This window comes from Berghia stephanieae, chromosome 4, assembly GCF_034508935.2.
Source record: "Berghia stephanieae isolate SIO BIC M18660-M18661 chromosome 4, UCSD_Bste_1.3, whole genome shotgun sequence".
In the NCBI taxonomy this organism is placed as follows: Eukaryota; Metazoa; Mollusca; class Gastropoda; order Nudibranchia; family Aeolidiidae; genus Berghia; species Berghia stephanieae.
This window is the reverse complement of record NC_088363.1, coordinates 62,651,265-62,672,233: the sequence shown is the minus strand read 5'-3', so window position 1 is coordinate 62,672,233 and position 20,969 is coordinate 62,651,265. Positions and strand designations below refer to the sequence as shown.

The 20,969-nt window shown below is 32.9% G+C and overlaps 1 protein-coding gene across 2 annotated transcripts in view; it reads left to right on the top strand.

Moving 5' to 3' along the window:
- Positions 1 to 20,905, top strand: part of LOC144970980 (peroxisomal targeting signal 1 receptor-like) — a 22,125-nt gene extending 1,220 nt beyond the window's left edge. Inside the window, exons 2-18 of one of the 2 annotated variants that reach the window (XM_078911217.1) lie at positions 1,339 to 1,467; positions 2,684 to 2,725; positions 3,317 to 3,352; positions 3,880 to 4,003; positions 4,251 to 4,327; positions 5,746 to 5,894; positions 6,521 to 6,662; positions 7,001 to 7,120; positions 7,753 to 7,874; positions 8,436 to 8,487; positions 10,348 to 10,491; positions 11,899 to 11,969; positions 12,619 to 12,804; positions 14,106 to 14,187; positions 14,817 to 14,903; positions 16,070 to 16,227; positions 18,489 to 20,905. In XM_078911217.1, the coding sequence (XP_078767343.1) occupies positions 1,372 to 1,467; positions 2,684 to 2,725; positions 3,317 to 3,352; positions 3,880 to 4,003; positions 4,251 to 4,327; positions 5,746 to 5,894; positions 6,521 to 6,662; positions 7,001 to 7,120; positions 7,753 to 7,874; positions 8,436 to 8,487; positions 10,348 to 10,491; positions 11,899 to 11,969; positions 12,619 to 12,804; positions 14,106 to 14,187; positions 14,817 to 14,903; positions 16,070 to 16,227; positions 18,489 to 18,675 (1,875 nt within the window). In that variant the 5' untranslated portion in view covers positions 1,339 to 1,371 and the 3' untranslated portion in view covers positions 18,676 to 20,905. The remainder of the gene's footprint in view (positions 1 to 1,338; positions 1,468 to 2,683; positions 2,726 to 3,316; positions 3,353 to 3,879; positions 4,004 to 4,250; positions 4,328 to 5,745; positions 5,895 to 6,520; positions 6,663 to 7,000; positions 7,121 to 7,752; positions 7,875 to 8,435; positions 8,488 to 10,347; positions 10,492 to 11,898; positions 11,970 to 12,618; positions 12,805 to 14,105; positions 14,188 to 14,816; positions 14,904 to 16,069; positions 16,228 to 18,488) is intronic. The other variant, XM_078911218.1, reaches the window with a different exon arrangement.
- The last annotated feature ends 64 nt before the right edge of the window (positions 20,906 to 20,969 follow it).

Below are 20,969 nucleotides of genomic sequence, written 5' to 3'. Positions count from 1 at the left end.
TTAGTGTTATTTTTAAAAAATCAAACAATACAATATAACCCATTAAAGGCGAGACTCAAGGTTACCATGTATGTTACTGTTACCGTGTACAGGTAGATCCTGAGGCTAGGTGCTCGGTTGGTAACGAAAATAATGATACCAAGATATCTGCTATATTCCTCTTTATAACGAAGTTATGCATCTTTAATTGAACCCCCCTAAAACTTAGTAAAAGCGAACAGCAATTTCCAGTCATAACTTTCTTATGGGCGAGTTGGGTCACAATTTGAATCCCATTGCTGCTGCTCACTAAACTGCCTAATGTTACCGTGTACATAGACACTCCAATTAATTTATGTTGAATCAAAATGCTGAAAGAGGACGAATGAGCTCTAACAGTGGTTTTTATACCTGATATGACGTCACTAACACACACAAGAGTGAATGAACTCACAGTCACAGTGCTTCACGATATGAAATAACACAGTTGGGAATAATAACAAACCAGAACACAATATTTACTTTCCATATTATTTAATTTTTTTACACCAACTATTGATAACATTTACCACACCTAATGTAATGTGGTTCCACATATGGCTTGTTGAGGGCATTGGTTTTCAGTTAGATTTGCAAACTGTTGAAATTTACCATATATTTATATGCTCAATTTTGTCTTTGCAACTGTTTTCTTGATTTATTAAGTTATTAAGTTGAGGTGTATTGATAGCGAAACACCTTTTTACCAATAACTGTCCTTCACTGTTGACAGTCAGGTAGAAGGACTTATTAACAAAGTTGAAAAGGTTAATGTATTCACAGTGCCTCATCCAAGAAGTAAGAGTTTTTTTTTATCATTGTCACTCATCCAGTCACTGATCACATTTGACTCTTGATTTTATTATAATCTGAAAAGGTGTGCATTGTATAGTACCGGTCAAATCATTCAGAAAATATATATTTAAAAAAAAATCAAAAAATGCATTTTTTTCTTCTTTATTTGTACACTTTAGGGACTTATCAATCCCAGATGCAGTCGAGATTTTTTTTCTTCTGACCCTCCCGCCCCTTGTCCACCCAGCAGTGAATGGTTAGCTGAGTCTGTTAGATTTAGCAGAAAGTACTTTGCGATGTCCAATGGATAGCAGGCGATTTCTATTGTCCGTTTTACACTATAGAAACTGGTATACACTCCGGTTCCATGGGCCAATGGCTCTGAAAGACTATTTTAAACTGTTAGGGACTGATTCCACTATCAGGATGTCTCTATTGTAATCCTGACAAAATGCTGAGAACGGACGTGTTCAGATTGGAAAGATGTTACTTTATATATGTGTTTTTTTGTTTTTTTTTCTCCAGCTTGTATACCAGTTGTTGATCTATACAAGCAGAATGGCTGGGCGAGGGTTGGTTGAGGGTGAGTGTGGAGGCCCCAACTCTCTAATGAAATTAACTTCCCATTTCACACAAGACAGAGGCCTTTCTCAGGTAACTCAAAAATGGAACAATGTCCGATTTGAATTCTTTTTGGTGTTTTAAAAATACATTTTATATTGTATCTATAAAGCTACTTACCCAGCTGCCAGGATTTGTTGTTGTTTTTTTTTTAGGTTACTTTAAATAGTAGTTTTTTTCTTCTTTATACTTTTTTTTTTTTTTGGGGGGGGGGGGGCATTGTTTGATTGTTTTATTTTGGGTTTGTTTATTTTTGGTACTTTTATAAATCATGATATTGATATCAGTTTCTTTCATTTTATGATTTGTGTTTTCTTTCATTAATTTCTTTCTTTATGGGGAGTGGGAAGGGGCCGAGTGGGTCAAGATTTATTTAAGTATGGTATGCACTTCACACTGCTCCATTTATTCTCTACTTCCAATAGCCTCCCCCAAACAACTATATGGAACCATAGGTGTCATTTTGCTGTAACACACAATATTTGCCAAAGCTTATGGCAAGATACTCATTCACGCCTAAGTTGAGTGGGGTAAAATGGGTAAAGTGCCTTATCCAAGAACACAACACCAGGGTCAAAATGTTGCTATCATTGTCACTCATCTGTTTTAGTTATTTATCATGCTCAACATAACTTTCAACATAACTTTATTACAAGAGTAGACACCTTTCTGCTTGGCCTTTTATTTGTCATATAAGTCAATTACATTCGACTTTCTTTCAGGACCTCTCAGGATCCTGTTCTGAATTTTGTGTTATGCTATCATTTTCAATCACTGCACTTTTTAATTGCTGCATTATTAACTTTGTCATTGTAGGTTTCTCTTTCTTTAAAAAAATAAGATTTTAATGCAAGTCAAAGCTGACAAGAATAATAGATTCCCACAGACACTAAACATCTACTTTATAAGTGTTTTAAAGGGCAGTAACTCAAGGAAGATAAAGAAATATTTCATATCATCATGATTATGATAGACCTGCCTATTATTACGAAAAATTCATAAAATTACGAAATTTTGGGTCCAATTTCAGAACTTTATGAGCATCTCTAAGTCATAAAAACTTATTGAATGAAAGTAGATGCCCGACTCCATAAATTTAAGAATTTTGAAGTGTTATTTAATCCTTGAGAGGTTGGTTTTTATAGTTAACTATAGCAACTACAATATTTTATCTCTTCTAAAAGTTACGAATCTTTTTATTTTCTAGTAGGCAGGTCTGGTTTATGTTTATGTTTTTCTCTCATTCCAGGAAGCCTTTGGATCAAGATTTCCTCCACCAAAACCATATGAGGTACCGATATAGTTCGCTGAGATATAAGGAATTATTTAGTTTGCCTAGTTTTAAAGTATAGTCTGCATCTATTTACTTAATTCTAGTAAAGTTCCTGTTACCTGATGATAATAACAAATGAAGAATAACATTAATTATCCTTTTGTTCATTCTAAGGGGACATTTTTATTATGGGTTTCTCGAGAACCCAGGCATTAGCTGGTGTTGTGTCACAAAGTGAATAATAGGGACAAAGTTTGTTGTTTTGCTCCAGGAAAAAAAAAAATGAGATGCTGTCAACAGAGCTTGAACCCTGGGTCACCTGGTGGATGTGCAATGCCTTATCAACTCATCCATCCTGCCCCATTTTTATTTTGATGGCTGTGTAGATTTTAAAAGCTAGTCAGAACTTTTACAAATGACCTGTTCCATCATTCTCGTATGATGTATAATGAGTATGAGTGCATATATTAGTCAGACATGAATACATACTCACCAATGCTTTTCAATACGGTGTTGTAAGTTTCCATTTTTTTTTTTTTATAAATGAGAATGATTTAGATTTAACTATCTTTGTTAATTCAAGTATCACTCACATTTGTTATTTCTCAGGTCAACCGCCCCTTAGCACAGGCCACAGGGGATGAGGTAAGTTTTGATATATATGGTTTTTTAATGTTTTTATGGTTTTATATTGTTTTTATGGTTTTATAGTGTTTTTATTATTTTCTTCTATGGAAGTTATTAATGTGATATATGTGTGTATTCGGATAAAATGTCCAGAATATCAAAGGTTTCAAAGAAATGCTTTTGTCTGAAAGAGAAATGAATATCGTTGTATTATTGTTGCTCTTATATTTGCATTTACAAACTGAAAAAAAAAAAATTAACAAAAAATAAACAAATGAATAAATTGCTGCAGTAGAAGTTCTGGATTAGGAAACCAGGCAAATTTTGATGTCACCACATAGCACATTATAATTTTGAAAAATAATTTTAAAGATTTAATTGAGACTCATTACGTCGTGTGATTATCAAATATTTTAGGTAAGTCTAAAGTCAACTCCTAACGACTTGGGTTTCTTGGGAGCCTAGCTCATCTTAATGGTTAAAGCAGTACTTGTGATAAATATGCCGATTAATAAAAATGTTGTCATTATCAAATTATTTTTCAGTTGGCAAATGAGTTCCTTTCTAGTCACCAAACAGCTATGGCACCCCAGACATTTCACATGGGGAGTTTATTACAAGAGATGAGAGAAATTGAAGGGGCTGGCATGATTCATGCTCCACAAACAGGTGAATGATATGGGTCTTTTAAAAATATTTTGAAATTTGTGAAATTATTTATGTTTGCTCTGAAAGTTCACAATAAAAAAAAAATTGAGAGAGAAGAGAGAATAAACAAAAAAAAAAAACTATAAAAGAAAACTAAAAACTGGAGGGCTCAAGAGAACAATGGAATGGAAAATATGTCACGGGTAATTTTATTTTAGTCTTTCACCATAACCATAATTTCTTTGATAATATGCTGTTCTTATTACAGCTCCAGGTATTGCTGAACTAGCTTCTACTGGAGAGTGGACAGATGAATTTTTAAACACATCAAACAACCAAAATACAGTGAGTAAACACACATTTATATGACGTATGTCAGGAAACACACATTTATATGACGTATGTCAGGAAACACACATTTATATGACGTATGTCAGTAAACACACATTTATATGACGTATGTCAGTAAACACACATTTATATGACGTATGTCAGTAAACACACATTTATATGACGTATGTCAGTAAACACACATTTATATGACGTATGTCAGTAAACACACATTTATATGACGTATGTCAGTAAACACATATTTATATGACGTATGTCAGTAAACACACATTTATATGACGTATGTCAGGAAACACACATTTATATGACGTATGTCAGGAAACACACATTTATATGACGTATGTCCACCCATGAGATTCCATTGCTGTATGTTTTTAACAATTATTATATACTTATACTTATATACTACTTTGGACATCATGGGCGATTCCTGGTAACATCAGACATCTTGTTTGATGTATTATCTATTTTCCTTCGTGGAATGATGCTGTGGCGGAAGGTTGTAATTATTTTTTTTTAATACTGATACATTTTAAGTAGACCATCTTTGCTGATTTGATTTTGCAAGATGTGTTTAAGTAAGTATATAAATGTTGGGGCTTTCCAATCAGTATGATTTATGATTGCCAGCTAGTATGATTTCTCATATTTTAAAACATGTTAAGGTCCAAAATATGATAATATGAGAATGTTGACTAAAATATGCTAAATTCAAAAAGTCAGAGTTTGTAACAAAGAGGGGGACAATGATAAAAGCGGAATAATTGAAGGTCATTAAATGTCTCCTAGATGAGAATCTGAATAGCCATACAGATGATTGGAATTGCAGAATTTTCCTCCCCTCTATTAGCTTCATAAGTCTCCATAAATTCAGTGAATGTTAAATTTGAAATTTTAAATGACTGCACGTGTTCAAAATATGATTTTTGGGTGGAAAATATGAGAAAAAATCTATGGATATTGGAAATCTTTTCAAATGGTTGAGGTTGATTGGCCTTGAGTCTTAAATAAGCGAGTTTGTTTTGGTCTACCTCGTGGGATGCTAGAAATAAAAACTCCACTGCTGAAATTATGTTATGATATTGTTATGTCCCAATAATTATTATTGTTTTATTGTGTATAGTTATATTTTATATTAAAAATGTAATCAAAACTATTTTATTCATGGCTCTTGTTTATGTTTCTGTATGAAAATGATAGTTATATTTTATATTAAAAATGTAATCAAAACGATTTTATTCATGGCTCTTGTTTATGTTTCTGTATGAAATGATAGTTATATTTTATATTAAAAATGTAATCAAAACGATTTTATTCATGGCTCTTGTTTATGTTTCTGTATGAAAATGATCAGTTGGCATACCATTAGACTTTATGAATTTTATTTTATTTTTTTCTTCTTCTCATATTAGTCTTTGTTGCCATCAGACCAGTGGGCTGTTGATTTTGCTAAAGTTCACGGACACGCTGAAGATATTAAGTGGGCCCAAGATTATTTGGATTCTAGTGATCACGATAAATTAGCTGCAGAATATTTAGGTCAATTGGATCATCACAAATGGTAAGTTCGACAACTTACTGTCAATTTTGGTAAAGGCTTTTAACTATATAATATAGTCAGTCAATTAATATTAAGTTTCATTGGAACTTCTTTCTCTCTAATTCACTTTATTTCATTTGTGTGTATTATGTTTTTAAAATTAATACTTTTGGCCTATTGTTTCAAAACCGTACTCAGCTGGTGTGACCAAGATGTCAAATCGTGATTTTAGAGATAAAGTTATAAGAAATGTGATATTTCAGATTTTATCATTCTAAGAAACTTCATCTCTTGTCCTTAATTAAACTTTCATTTCACCCTAGTGTAATATTTTTATCTTTGGATTCAATTTTGATCATCTAGATCAGCCAGGTATAATAATATTGTTTCGAGGCAGTCAGTAGCATTTGTATACAACAGTTGTGCCACTAAATATGGATTCAAGATAACAGTTAAGGTTACATCAAAACCATAATTGTATAATCTAGAATATTAGGATTATGACATCCTTTGCGACACTTTTAGGTCATAAAAAGCATGTGTGTTCCTCTGTGTCGTGTTTATATTTAAAATTGATTTTTATCATTTAAACCACCTACAAATTTATTGATTTTTTTTTTCATGCACCAAAATGGCAATATCATCAGGTCGTCAGAGTTTGAAAAAGATGTTTTGGATGATCACAAATGGGTTGATGAATATTCGAGTTCTCAACAAGACAAAGAATTGGAAAATACAGCCAATGCTTTATTAAATTCCATAGATGACCCGAAATTGGCCAATTCTGAGGTAAACGTTGAATTTTCTCTTGAACAGAGCATTGACTTTTGTATATAAATTATTATTGAATGAATATATTTTGCTAAATATGATATCTGAAAATCAAATAGCACTAATGATTACATTTTTTTTTAAAGGATTCAGAAGTTTTCCTAAGTTTTTTCATTCGCTTTATTTGTTAAAAGGTGAAAGAGCACCAAATTTTACAAAATTGCTCAACTTTTTGCATGAACCTTTGCCTTAAGACACCCAAATATATTTGCAAAGATGTTTATATGTGTCAAAAATGGAAAGGAGAAATGGAAAAAACAAAAAAACAAACGAAATGCTTTGTTTAATGTCTCCAGTTTATGAAGTTTGTGAAAAAGATTGGAGACGGTGAGATTAGCATCCAAGACAATCAGGTGGTGGAGAAGGCTGGAGGAGAAGAGTCTGAGAGCTGGGCCAAGGAGTTTGCTGGAGCTACTGTAAGTTGTCAAGAAAATGTAAACCCCTTTTTGTCTAGGATGAATATAATTTGTTACTGTCATTGCTTTTATATTATGTGGTGTCTTAAAGCAAAGGATTTATATTTATTCTCTCTTCCCCCACCCCCCACCAAAAAAAAAAAAAAAGATTGAAATATACAAACAAAAGTACCGAAGTTTAACGTGTATTTGAAAAGATAAAAACAAAACTAACAGTGTATGGAGAAGCAAAAAAAAAAAAAAATCCCAGAAAGAATGAAATAATTAAATCTTGAATGTGATTCTGCAGGCCAGATGCATATGTTTAAATTTCGTGTCTGATGTTGAGTTGTCAGTACATGACAAACTATATCCATGTCAGTACATGCCATACTCTATCCATTCATATGCCACATCTCCTTGAAATAGACTGTGCTTGATCAACTCAATTAGATTTAAATAACAAAAAGCCATCATGAATCTTGTGTAGCTTATATGATTTATTCAAATGAATATTGATACGTTGTTTTGTTTTGTTTGTTTTTTAAATACTTTTCTTTGCTAAATCTGAATTTAAATGTCAAAGAAGTTTGCATGCATTCTAAAGATCAACAACAATGTTTTGTGTTGTTTTTGTTTTTTTTCTCTTTCAGGGAGGGAAGTCATTAACTGAAAAATGGGAAGAGGAATTTTCTGAGTTTTCTGCTGCATCTCAAGACCAAACTGACTCTGAGTTCTGGGATAGGCTGCAAAAGCAATGGGAAGGTGTCAAGGAGTGAGTATTGCATTGACATTTACTGCTTTAAAAAATTGTGGTACTTTTTTTCATGATAAAATCAAAGTTTGATGGTAAAAAAACCCAAGTCACTCCTTTCATTTGTGAGTTTGTAGAATTTCATTCGCGACAAGATCATTACTTGTGTCCTTACACATGCTAATTGCTTATTCTTGAAATGCATTGAGTGCTCATAGGTTCATATGGTATTAGATTTTTTTTTTAATGACTGACTAATCCCAATGAAAGGCCCAATATATCACCATTTTACTGTGACCACTAAAACGAGTTATAATCTTTTCCTTACAGCCATGGTAAAAACACGAAAATGGAGATGACTTTTTGAAATGTTTTCTGAAATTAAAGGAATTTTAACAAGAAAGTTTCAAATGTTCAAGAGCCTATCTTTTTTTTCTTTTTCCTTTTTATTTTTTTAAAATGTTGATATTATGTCATGTAAAAACGATTTTAATGAGATGTCTAGAATGATTATTAGCAATGCTGATTTTTAAAAATTATAAAACAACTTGTCGTCATATTTCACAACTTACCTATCTTCAGTGAGGATGGCCATCCATGGCTTACAGACTATGAAAGCTCAAGGGCGTTTACAGTAAGATAGTTTTGTATACATTGATTTTTTACTTTTATTTCTAAATGTTTATGTTTTTATAAGCTGTGTTTGGAAATATCTTTTTAAAAATCAAAGTGTTTTTATTTTGGTTTGTTTACCTACAAGGAATAAAAATCCACTCCATAGATGGAGAAATCAACGGAGATTCAAGGCTTAATCATTCACAACCATAGCACAGTTCAAGAAGGTAAAATAAAAGACTAAAAAATTATAAGTGAACACACAATTATCCAGTTTGAATAAATAGAGCGATAAGCGTATGCTAAATTTCTATAAAGTGATGAAATATCAAGGCTGCCCTTTTTTGGGGGGCTAAAGCTGGAAAATCGGCTTATTGAAATATTTGGCTGTTATTGGTGAGTAATCAATTAGGACAAAATGTGTCTTCCTGTATAAATAGAAATTCTGTTGCTCCTCAAGGTTGTGTATTGTCCCCTGTATTATTCACTATATACACGAATTTCTGTAGAAGTCAAAACCTGTGTGTACCTTTAATAAAGTTTGCAGATGACACTTCTCTTCAAGGTCTTATAACAAATGGCAACGAAATAGCTTATAGACAAGAATATGATAGATTTGTGTCTTGGTGTGATGTCCACCACCTAGAGTTTAACATAAGCAAGACAAAGAATTGACAGTGATTTATTTTAGGAGAGTGAAGGAACCGATAGAACCGTTAAAAATTATAGGACCAATTCATCCAGTGATTCCTTACTACAAATACCTTGATGTAACGATTGATGACGGCTCAAGTGGGATGACTACTTGAAAATAATTAATCATAAGATATACTTTTTGTTATCAAAACTTTCTCAGTTTAGAATAGATAAAACCCTCTGCACATTATTTTATAAAGCAGTAATCGAAAGTGTCTTGTTATTTTGTATAACAGCTTGTGGAGGCAATTGCTTAGCAGTAGAAAGGAGCAAAATAAATTCAAGTATGAAAAAATCCATTAAATGTTATATAAATGATGTTGACAATGTAGATCTTTTATATGAGAAATCTTGTATGAGTTAAATAAATATAATATTAAATGACCAGCATCATCCCTAAGACCGCCAGTTATTATGTCAGGAAGGAGTGGTCACCCTTTCTCTATTTCAACTAAAACAGAAAGACACCAAAAATCTTTTCTGCCATCCAGTATTAGGCTTTATGATAACAAGCAATAATTATTTTCACTTTTTTACTCCCAAGTTATGTAAATATTAATTTATTTGTTCTGCAGTCTTTTCAATTTTCAATTTATAGTCACAATTTTAACTATTTTACAGTATTGAAATTATTTATAAACCGCTCCTTTTATATATATATATGTCATATTTCCATTATCTATTTATCTTACTGTGTAAATTATAACACGTCTGTACAAAAAATTTCCTTTTTGGGTTGCAATAAAGTATTGTTATAATATTATTATAAAAAAACAGTAATGGTCGTTTAAAGGCAACAGTAAAGGGAAGCTGGATGGATATGTATCCTTTTCTATTATTTAAGAGTGATATCATTTGATCAAGAATCGCTTTGCAGTAAATATTTTCATATATTGTGGTCTTTACATTAAAAATTTTAAATTTTCTTTTTTCTTTTTTTTTTCTTTTTTGGCAAAGGGCATCCCTGAAATATGTTTTAGTTCAGTTTGGCTATCGGCTTTACTGTCCCAGTCTTGATTTAGTAGTATGGATAGAGCCCTTACATTAATAATTTTAACATTGAGCATGTAATTTTTCATTCAAGATCAATAATTTGATGTTTGGGGGGGATTAACTTTTTAATATATTATGTATTTAACAAGAATGTTGTAATTTTTAAAACTTTTATTTTTTGTATTTGAAGGACTATGCATTTGATACAGAAAACCATCTCCTCGACCATGATAATGCATTTGAAGAAGGGAAGAAAAGATTGCAGGCAGGTGATATCCCTAATGCTGTCCTCTTGTTTGAAGCAGCTGTGCAGAAAGACGATAAACATGTAGAGGTGAGAATTATGAAAACCGGAGATTACTTTTTTTTTCTCTCAGGAGGCTGGTAGCTCAAATAATGCTTCTGCTTAATGGTCCCGTGACCTCTTGTTGCCTTTCTTGGCAAAATATATATTGACATGGATGCCTTTCTTTGCTATTATCTTATAGAAGGAGTCCCTATTGATTCAATCAACAAGCAGTGCATAAAACTTTGAAAATGACTCCAGTCATCATATATTTTGTGGAAAATAATTGAATGACACGAATTTTTTTTTAAAAGTATTTTTTTCCTGTTATTGACAAATAACCATGAACTGATGACCCCTAGCCACTTTAAGTATTCGCCTTTTAGATCACTAGACGCAGTCAGTCCCTCAGATCCTGAACATCCCTCACAATTTTAACGCAAGCGATTGAATAAAACACATAGTATTGTCAGGGGTTGCATTTCCATCATCATTGTGTCAAAATATTGTGATAAATACTCATAAAATGTGGGGCTCACCGCTTCAGCTGCTTAGCATTAGATTAGTTATGAGTTGACCGCATAGAGAAATCTATCCTAAAAACTTTTCATATTATTTTATTGGCCTTCTCAACAAAACTTTCATCACTGTTACAAGTTTCATATATGCACAAATTCAGTGTTTTGAAAATCTGTTTGAACCATTTTTCCTCGTACATGGCACACTGTGAATTAAGGAATGTTTTTCATGCCGTTTTGTTGACAGGAAATAAACAGTCAAGGGGATGGAACAGGCTTAATGGCAGGAAATATTCTGATAGGTTAATGCTTAGTGAAGCTGCATTCATCAATTTGTAGACGATTTGACTTTCAGGCAAACCACTAGACTTTCAAGCAAATGGACGTTGTTTTATCAGTGTCATTTTATATTTTTCTTTTCTCTTCTACCTGTGTCCATTCAGGAGCACTTGGGTTGCTGGGTCAAGTCTAGGTTAAACCTGGTTGAAAGCTCTTTGTGAGAGAATAGTGTCTATTTTCTATTCAAAGGATAGTAAATAATGGTTATCATTTGTTTCTCTTAAAGAAACTGGAATAAACTCTAGCTCCACTAACCTGTTAAATCTAAACAGTTACGCCTCATTTCTTTTTCATTTGCTTTTTAAAAAAAAAAAAAGAAGAAAAAATCTATATCATAATTTGGGGATATTAAGATTAAATTAAGTATTGTTTCAAGTAATACTAAAAGAAAACTTCATATCGATATATCTATAATGATAATAAGACAACAACAACAATAATAATAATAATACTAATAACAATAATGATAATGACTGAAACACTACTCTGACGATTGATGCCTTTAAAAATAATCTTTTATCATTTGAAGTTTTGAGTTTCAGTTGTACATTTTTTTGAGTTGTCAATATTTAAAAGCTTTCACTAATTATGTTGGCAGGCATGGCAATACCTCGGAACTTCACAAGCAGAAAATGAACAAGAAATGGCAGCCATAAAAGCATTGCGAAGGTACTGTCTCAGTCTTTGTTTAATAATAATTTTTTTTTTTTAAATCCCATTTTATAACCAAATAAATTTTTGATATGTCATGTTCATGATATCGTATTTATGAAAATGTTTTAAAGGACTTACCCTTTTTTTAAAGAATAATCAAGATCCAACTCTTATATCTAGAAAGGTCAATGATATGTTTCTAATGGGTTATGTTGGGTAATTTTAAATAACACCCTTTCATTTGTTATCGGTCTCTTTTGGTGTGGGGAAAGCTGTCTTGATTTAGGAGTATTCAATATGTTAAATTAGTTTTGGAACAAAAACCGATTTAATCTGGTCATCTAGATGTCAGTTTTGCAAATTCCTGAAATTTATATTATCTATGTTTGCCAGTTTTCAGTATATTTAATGAATTCAGTGAGTTAGAAATTCTCAGTATATTTTCCAATCCTGCTGAACGGAAAAAAGTAAGTACTAAATGTCTTTTTACTGGAGTTCAGTGCTCAAATAACAGTCAGTGGATGTATTCGCATAAAAGTTCAGTGAATTTTTGCATCCTGAAATGCCAACCCTGTATTATCTTTTGCAACTATATTGATAACTTTACAAATCAAAAATTTATACCAATATCCAAATTGTATAATCAAATTGATAATCTTGTCAGGTGTCTTGATTTGGACCCAAACAACTTGACTGCCTGGATGGCTTCTGCTGTCTCCTACACAAATGAGTCATATGGCTCTCATGCTTGCCATGCCCTCAAATCATGGCTGGCTCATAACCCTCGATACGCATCACTTGTCAAGGAAGATGTTTCACTACAACCTCCAGAGTTAACATTCATGTCCAGGTGAGTTGATGCAGGATTATTGTTGTATACTTATTGTTGGAAATTGAACTTTCATCATTAAAAAAAAAAAATGAGCTTTTATATAGAGCAATATCCACTAAATGTGCTCAAAGCGCTTTACAAAGGGTCCCTTACCAACAGCAACACGTAACATGTAGAATGAGACATGACGCCTATCAGGCGATATTAGAATTTTTCTACAGAGACAGCGTTGTTGACTCATTTTACACCTGAGTACAGTGAGAGAATGTGAGTAAAGAGTCTTTTCCAAGGACTCAACTATGCGCTGAGCGAGGCTCGAAGCCAGGACCTTCCCATCCGAAAGCAAGTGTCATACCAGAAAGCCACATCGTTTCGATTCTTAATACACCATATTCTAAAGTTTATTTGAAATTTTGGTAATTGTTTTTTTTAGCAGATAAAACAAAAGCAAACAACAGCCTTTAATGTAAATATGACAAGGTCATATCTTCAACCTGTTTTCGTTTATATATAATCTTCGTGGCTACTGTTATGTGGCAAAACAAACAAATAAAAGCTTTAAGTTTAGGTCTGATGAAATTTGCACCAATGAAAATAATAACCCAGAACACAATGGTTACATACTGTGATGGTGTAAAGAAAACTATTGATAAATAATTATTGACTATTGATATATTGAGAAAAATTTCAAAATTTTAAGAGTTAAAAGCTTGTATATGACAATAGGTTCATCAAAGATCTTCACAACCAATCGTTTTACAAGCTACACATGCTGTTAGGATTCACTCTTGTATGTTCTTAATTTATTTTGGGTTGAAGAAAAATATCGAATATTCTTAACCACGATTGTTGACTCAAATAGTCATTGTGAGGCAATATATTTTAAAATACAATGTTTTGAGATTATTGAGACCAACAAGTTACTGGGTATTGTAGTGTCAGTAGTAAACTTTGATAAGTTAAAATTATAGTGTATCAGGCCTGTAAATTTGCCGGCATTTCCGGCAATTTTGCTCTTTTTGTCCTAAGTATACTTTTTCATTTTGTTTCACAGCCTATTGAATTGGTAAAATTCTAAGAAAATATTCCGGGAAATGGGGATCTTTGCTCATGTTATATTGAAAAAGCTTTGGCTTCAGGGGGACGTTGTCCTCCTGACCCACTACCAGGGCTCCGCCCTGGATAAGGACCCAATTACGTCTCATGGATTTTCAGGCAATTTTTTCAGGGGGCAGATGCAGGCCTGGTGTATGCATAATGCATAGTGTTTGTCATCATGTTGCCAAATTCATCAATGCTTATTTTTCCACCATTTTTAGCACTGAACATCAAGAAATCAAAGACCTATATTTGCAAGCTGCCAGATTGTCAGCCGAGTCAGGGATAGATGCAGATATACAGGTACTTTTAATGATAAGTCTCATCACAATGAATACTGAAATTTACAGAGCAGCAATAAGTAAAAAAAATACATTATTGAATAATTGGAAATACCATTCAATTATTGGCAGCACATTTCCTATTGAAAATCAAGGTTAAGAAAAAAACATTGAAAGTCTGCTAATTCAATTGAAACTAACCAACATAACTGCAATCACTTTCATTTAAACCAATAGGAAATAAAAGTGTGATGTCAAAAAACTGGTTCCAATCTCATTGGAAGTGTAAAACAAACCACTCTTCCGAAGGACTGGATACATGCCTTGTGTAATTGATCTTCTGATTTCAGAGTGATGACATCTTATTTTCTAGTTTAAATGTATGCTGGTCATCAGTAAAGATCATCCATCTTCACTCTTTTACATCCTGTAATCTTAAGAATCTTCCTATACATTCTGCTCCTAAATTAGTTATGCCACCTCAGGATTTAATACGTAATAATATTCATCATTAGTCCTTCGAACAACTGGTTACATACACTACACACTACAGAAGAGAAGCAGATGTGACTTCATGACTTCTCTGCCCTATTAGCATTTTGTGTGTGTTTTTCTCTTTTTGTATTTTCGAATTTTTAAAATTTTTTTCAGTGTGGTTTGGGTGTTTTATTTAACCTGAGTGGAGAATATGATAAAGCAGTGGATTGTTTCATTTTGGCATTGCAAGTCAGACCTGATGTAAGTAAAAAAAAAAAAAATTAATGATGCATTAAATTTGGCTTAATTATGATGGTATGAGGAGCAGCATGTACAGTTTTTGCTTCAAACCCAAAAGGTATCTAGTTCAAATACACGCCACAATGTGTGGCCTTGAGCAAGTCATCTCATCCTAGCTCACTTGCAGCGCTGCACTGCAGTTGATGTTTGGGTTATTCGAGTGTTCTCTTGGAATAGACCATAAAGACAAATTTCCCCTTGGGGATGAATAGAAAGGAATTCGATTTTATTGTTATTTTTTTTTATGAAGTTCTATTTTTTAAGAACTGGTAACAGTTATTCTAACTGGGTTATTGTATCATGTTAGTCTATGGAGCTGGTTAATCAATAATTTATATGTATAGTTGTTGTAATCTGAAAACTGATAGCATGGATTTTTGTCTTACCAGAAATGGCATTTAACTGACTGTTCAGAATATGACAAGAAGTGCTTTGTTCTATAGCTGACAGAATCTTCCACCTATGATATGAAAATAATATAAAGTGTTTGTCATTGAAATATGTATTTATTAATATTTTAAATTTTTTTTTTTTTTGGGGGGGGGGGGGGGGGGGGGGGGTTAATATTTTTTATTTTTTTTTTATTTTTTGTCAATAACTATATTCAAGGAACTGAATGAGCGTTTGGTTCATTTACAAGACAGGCATTTCTCTAAGAAATGACTCAGCAATTAGTTGGCCTCATACAAGTTTTTGATGGTTATAATTGTTTGCTTTTTAATTTGACACCTAAGGAAGTTGTCCAACAGAGCCATTAGATCCAAGTAGCCAGAATTTATCCTGGTATCTATAGCGTGAAACTGACAATAGCAATTGCTTGCTACCTTTTGGATAGGACACTAGTCTATCACAAAGTACTTTCTGTCAGATCTAACAGACCCAGCTACCCGATCACTGCTGATGATATATATGCCCCTTTTATGAAACTACTGGTCATTGATTGATCAACCCGACATGCTAGTCATAATTCTCCAAACAATAAGATAATCTAATTTACTATCTGTTTGCAATATTGGAAAGAATATAATGGCAATTATGATCTCCTTTGAAAATTAGGAAAACTTTTATAATAAGATAATTTTTTTTTTTTTTTTTGGACGAAGTTAATAACTTTCTTTTTTAAATAGGATGCTTTGTTGTGGAACAAATATGGAGCAACCCTTGCCAATGGAAATCGCAGTGAGGAGGCTGTAGAAGCTTACAGAAGAGCTCTTGAAATTGCCCCTGGATTCATCCGATCCCGTTACAATTTAGGCATTGCTTGTATGAATCTTCAAGCTGACAAGTATGTAAATATAATTCTTTGGAGGCAAAGATAAGGTTGGAATATGTGTAAGGTTGACACCTGATGAGAAATATAGGGTATGGAGAAGTGCCTGGTGAAAAGAGAGAATAAAAATATCCAGGGCCAAACCTGGGATCCAACTGATACGGCACCCTCTGCCTGGCTGAGAGAGAGAGAGAGAGATCAGCGAGCAGTCACACTAGCCACTGAGCCATTCAGCCACACCGGCTAGTGTGACTGCTCAGTGATCTCTCTCTCTCTCACAATCAGGTCGAGGTTGCTGTGTCAGTTGGATCCCAGGTCTGGTACTACGATATTTTTATTCTCTGATTTCATCTGGCACTTCTCCATACTCTGTATTTCTCATCATTATTGATACAAGTCCCGCTCCACGCTTTTACTGAAGGTTGACACATCTGTTGCTGAAAAATAAAAGTCTCCATACACTGAAGTTCACAAAATGAATGTGCGGTCAATCCTTTCATTTTTTTAAATGTTATTTTCTGAAAGGACATTGTTATATAAGAATTTGGATTTTGCTTACATAAAAGAAAATGATAATTGATTCATTATGCTTTGATAGGGGTACACCTGCCAGTCAATTCAATATACTTAAGTTCTTTCAAATTTTAGTCCACATCAACAACAACAACAAAAAAAGTGTTATAATCTATGCAGTAAAGGCTTCATTTACATTTGCCCTATTTTTTGAAAAACGTGCCTCTCTTATTACTCAGTTTTGTATGTTTAAATTTCAATATCATAGTCACCTTCATGAGGCAAATGCAGTAAATCATCTGCCACTCATTGGCCACCTGTTCTCATTTGTGAATTGGTTCCATTCTCATCAAGTATATTGGATCTTGATTGATTATTCGTATTATTAGGGGAGGCAAAATTGGTCTCAATGAGAGTAGAGAAAAAGCCAGTTATTATCTACCTTACAGAAATTCAAATGACTATTTTGACTTGTGTAAGACAAGTGTCTGCCGTACACAAATCAAAAATATATTGAAGAACCATTGAACCTTACACAACAGTCCACAACTATAGATGTTAATCATACCCAGGCCATTATGCTGATTTACTTATTTAGTAGAACCCAATGTTTTAAAATTACAGTGAGACTTTGTATCCATCAACCTTGTTTATTGCCTACTTAATGATGAGCAAGGACTTATTAAATTCTGTTTTTTTCCATCACAACACCCATTATTATAAAATCTTAATGTATTACACCATTGCACAAAGGGCAAAAAGACCAACTTTCCTCAAAACCAAAAATTTGTGAACTGAAAATTACCGCTAGTTTGTTATGTTATATCATTTTAATGTGTGGTTTAAATAGTGGATCTTTTAATTTACTACTGGTAATAACTTCTAAAAACGGAAGTTTTTTAATTTATTCGAAGCTGTAATAAAAGATCCTTCACATATTTTGATAAATTACTATAACACCCCTTTTGTAGTCTCTAATGATAAAAGACGGTCAAGCTAAAAATGCATTAATGACTAATAGTGACGTGTTCATGTTATTAGCTTTATTGAAAAGTTAATGACTTCTGACCTTCACCTTTTATAATTATTTTCCATGCTCCGCACAGAACTGAACTTGTAATGAGTTGGGTCACCATAACTTTGTATATCACTTAAATAATGAAAATAAAGGGGAATAATACGCAACAATGTGATTTAAAAATATTTTTTGACACTTTAAATTAAACTAAAATCTACTTCCTATCTCAACTTTCTTGAAAATCATAATTACTTTTCTCATATTTTCATATTTATTGACTTTAACAATGATTTTATTGTACAACAGGGGTGTTATAATACAGTTTTTGACCAATATGGAATATTTCGTAACCTGGGAGATTAGCCCTTCCAAGGTTGGGCTCATTCCGCAGTCCGAAAATCCAATAAAGGTCAAAAACTGTATGTGATTAATATCACAGTACATATTTCTTGTTTACTTTCCTCCTTATTTATGATTAATCTTCAATAATCTTGAAAGCAAAGTCTTAATACCTAAATAGGACCAAGTAAATGGGTACTTTTACCCCGTACATGGTGGAGAAATCAATAATCAGTTTCATGTACATTAGTTGGTGTTTACACTTGCTATCCTTTAATTCAGAAGCCATAACTAGTTCTTATTCACTAAGACTAAGACTCCTCAACCTTTTGTTAAAAGATTGTACATTATTCTCTCAAGCTCTGTACTAATGTGTTGTTTTTTTGTTTTATCTGTATTCTTCCAGAGAAGCAGTGGAACATTTTGTCACAGCTTTAAATCTGCAGAAAGAGAGTCGAGGTCCTATGGGTAGAAACTCTGCCATGTCAGAAAACATCTGGAACACGTTAGCAATGGCATTGTCACTTTTGGGTCGTACAGATCTACAAGAAGCTTGTCAGAGTAGAGATTTAGATAGATTAAAAGATGTATGACTGCCGAAAGTTTTATCGGGTGCTTGGATGGATTTGGATGATGTCGGCAAAAAAGAGCATTACATGATTGATAGTTTGGATGACAGAATGAATTATTACTTATACAAGAAAAATAATATTGCCTCTAACAAGGGCGAGCTTGAGAAGCTGAATAATGTGATTTTATTTAAAGACAAATATCACGATGCCATGGTAAATAATGTTAATAATGAACCTGCCTTCTTCCAACATTCCCCTTGTTTAGATGCTGATGGATATTGTGAGTGTGAATGTATGGCACAAGGGTTTGTTGCAAGTAAAGAATATATAAACCATTTAACGTCTGAACCAAGTGGTAAGACCAACAATGAAATTCTGAATAAATATGCTATGGGATATAAAAATAATCCGGAAAGAGTGTTTCAAAAATTTAATGATAAATCTAGTATCAAACCTCGAGATGAATGTAATCTGTCTGCTGAATTACCTGGAGTTATGAAACTTATTTTCGATTGACGTAATTAAAACCTTTAAAGGAAAAATGTGTTGGCCATGATAGATTACTTACAGGTTGCAGACCTCCCTCATATTACGAATTTTCCATAATCTTTAGGAAAATTCAAGTCTGATTATGGGATTACTATTTTAAACCATATATTACGAAATTATGACAGAAAAGGTATGTGCTAAATATTGTATCCGCCCTTATCTCGGAATGGAAAAAGCATTGCCCATATGAGGTATGGGCAAGGGTGAGAGATTCATCGACTTCAGCACTTCAATGTTTTATTTTTACTTTGTTGATCAATGCACAATTGATTACCAATTTATCCCCCCGGATTACCAATGCTAAAAAAATTATGAATCCATCACTTATTTGTTTAAAATCCAATCTAAGGAGGTATGTATTTTATTATATATTTGGCAAATTGGATTTTCTGTAACACTTAGGCTCTCAAACCACTGGACTTATCTTCACCAAATTTTGCATGGTGTTTACATTTGACATGAAGATGGTTTGTGTCTGTTATGGTTATGAGATTTAATATACATCACGATGATTTTATTGAAAAATCAACTTTGTTTTGTCAAGTCCCATCAAAAATAGACACCATCATTTTTAGCACATGGGTTGTGTGTCAGCCTTTCGGTTAGCGAGTATGACAATGAGGTGGGAGTACTTGCATGGAATCAATACCAGTTTGTGGTTCCTCTTCGATCAATTTCTTAAAATTGATATTAACCATTTTCCGCCCTTAAAAAACATCTATGATAAGTGAGCAAAATATCTAAGATATTAACTGCCAAAATATATCTCTTTGCCCGACTAAAAAGCTCCATGGAATTCTCTTACAAAGTCAAAAAATGTATTGTCTATTAAGACGAAAGTAATTGGAGTTCAAATTTCATTTAACTCTTGAATCCTAAATTTTCAGTTGATCGACTTATCATCCTGTTAATTGAAACGGGCTATGGCAGGTGAATATTTGCACAATCCTAAGTCTTTTAGTTCATGAGAGAATACCCTGTTTTAATTAATAACAGTGATCAATTTAAGTTGGTTGACCATGGGCTGACTAGAATTGATGTAAAAATCTTTTTTTTAAGCTCACTTTTTGGTAATTGTCATTAGTCGACAATTGAAAAACTTATTTTTGTAGTAATGTGCTTTTGTCTTCCAACTTATAGTCCTACTTCAGGTCAAAAAATAAGCTGAGTCATGTGCAAATGCGAAGCTAAGTTTAATTATCTTTCGAATTGGAAGGTCCTGGATTTGAGCCTAGCTCGGCGCATAGTTGAGTCCTTGGAAATCATTGGAAAAGGCTCTTTACTCACATTATCTCTCACAGTAGCTGGCTATTAACAGTGTTGTCTCTCGGAAAAAATTGTAACATTGCCTACTAGGCGTCATGTCTCATTCTAAACATTACGTGTTACTGTTGGTTTGGGACCCTTTGTAAAGTGCTTGATCACATTTAGTGGATATCGTTCTATATAAAAGCTCAAGTTTTTTTTGTTGTTTTTACAACTCTCCCTCATGCCATTGGGCCCCATCCACCAGGGCTTTGACAGTCTTTTCATATCAGGGCAATGCATAAAGTCAAACAATAGAAATTACCAGAGTGTAATATATTTATTGTTCTGTGAGTACAGTTATGTCTGCATTGCATAAGAGTATATTTTTAGAAGAGAAAACTTTTGTTAAAAAATGAAATTATATAATAAAATCCTTAAATGAGCACAATGAAAATTTTTCTTGGTCCTTTTTTGTCTTCTATCTCCCATGTTTTTCCTTTCAATCTTACTCTCAATTG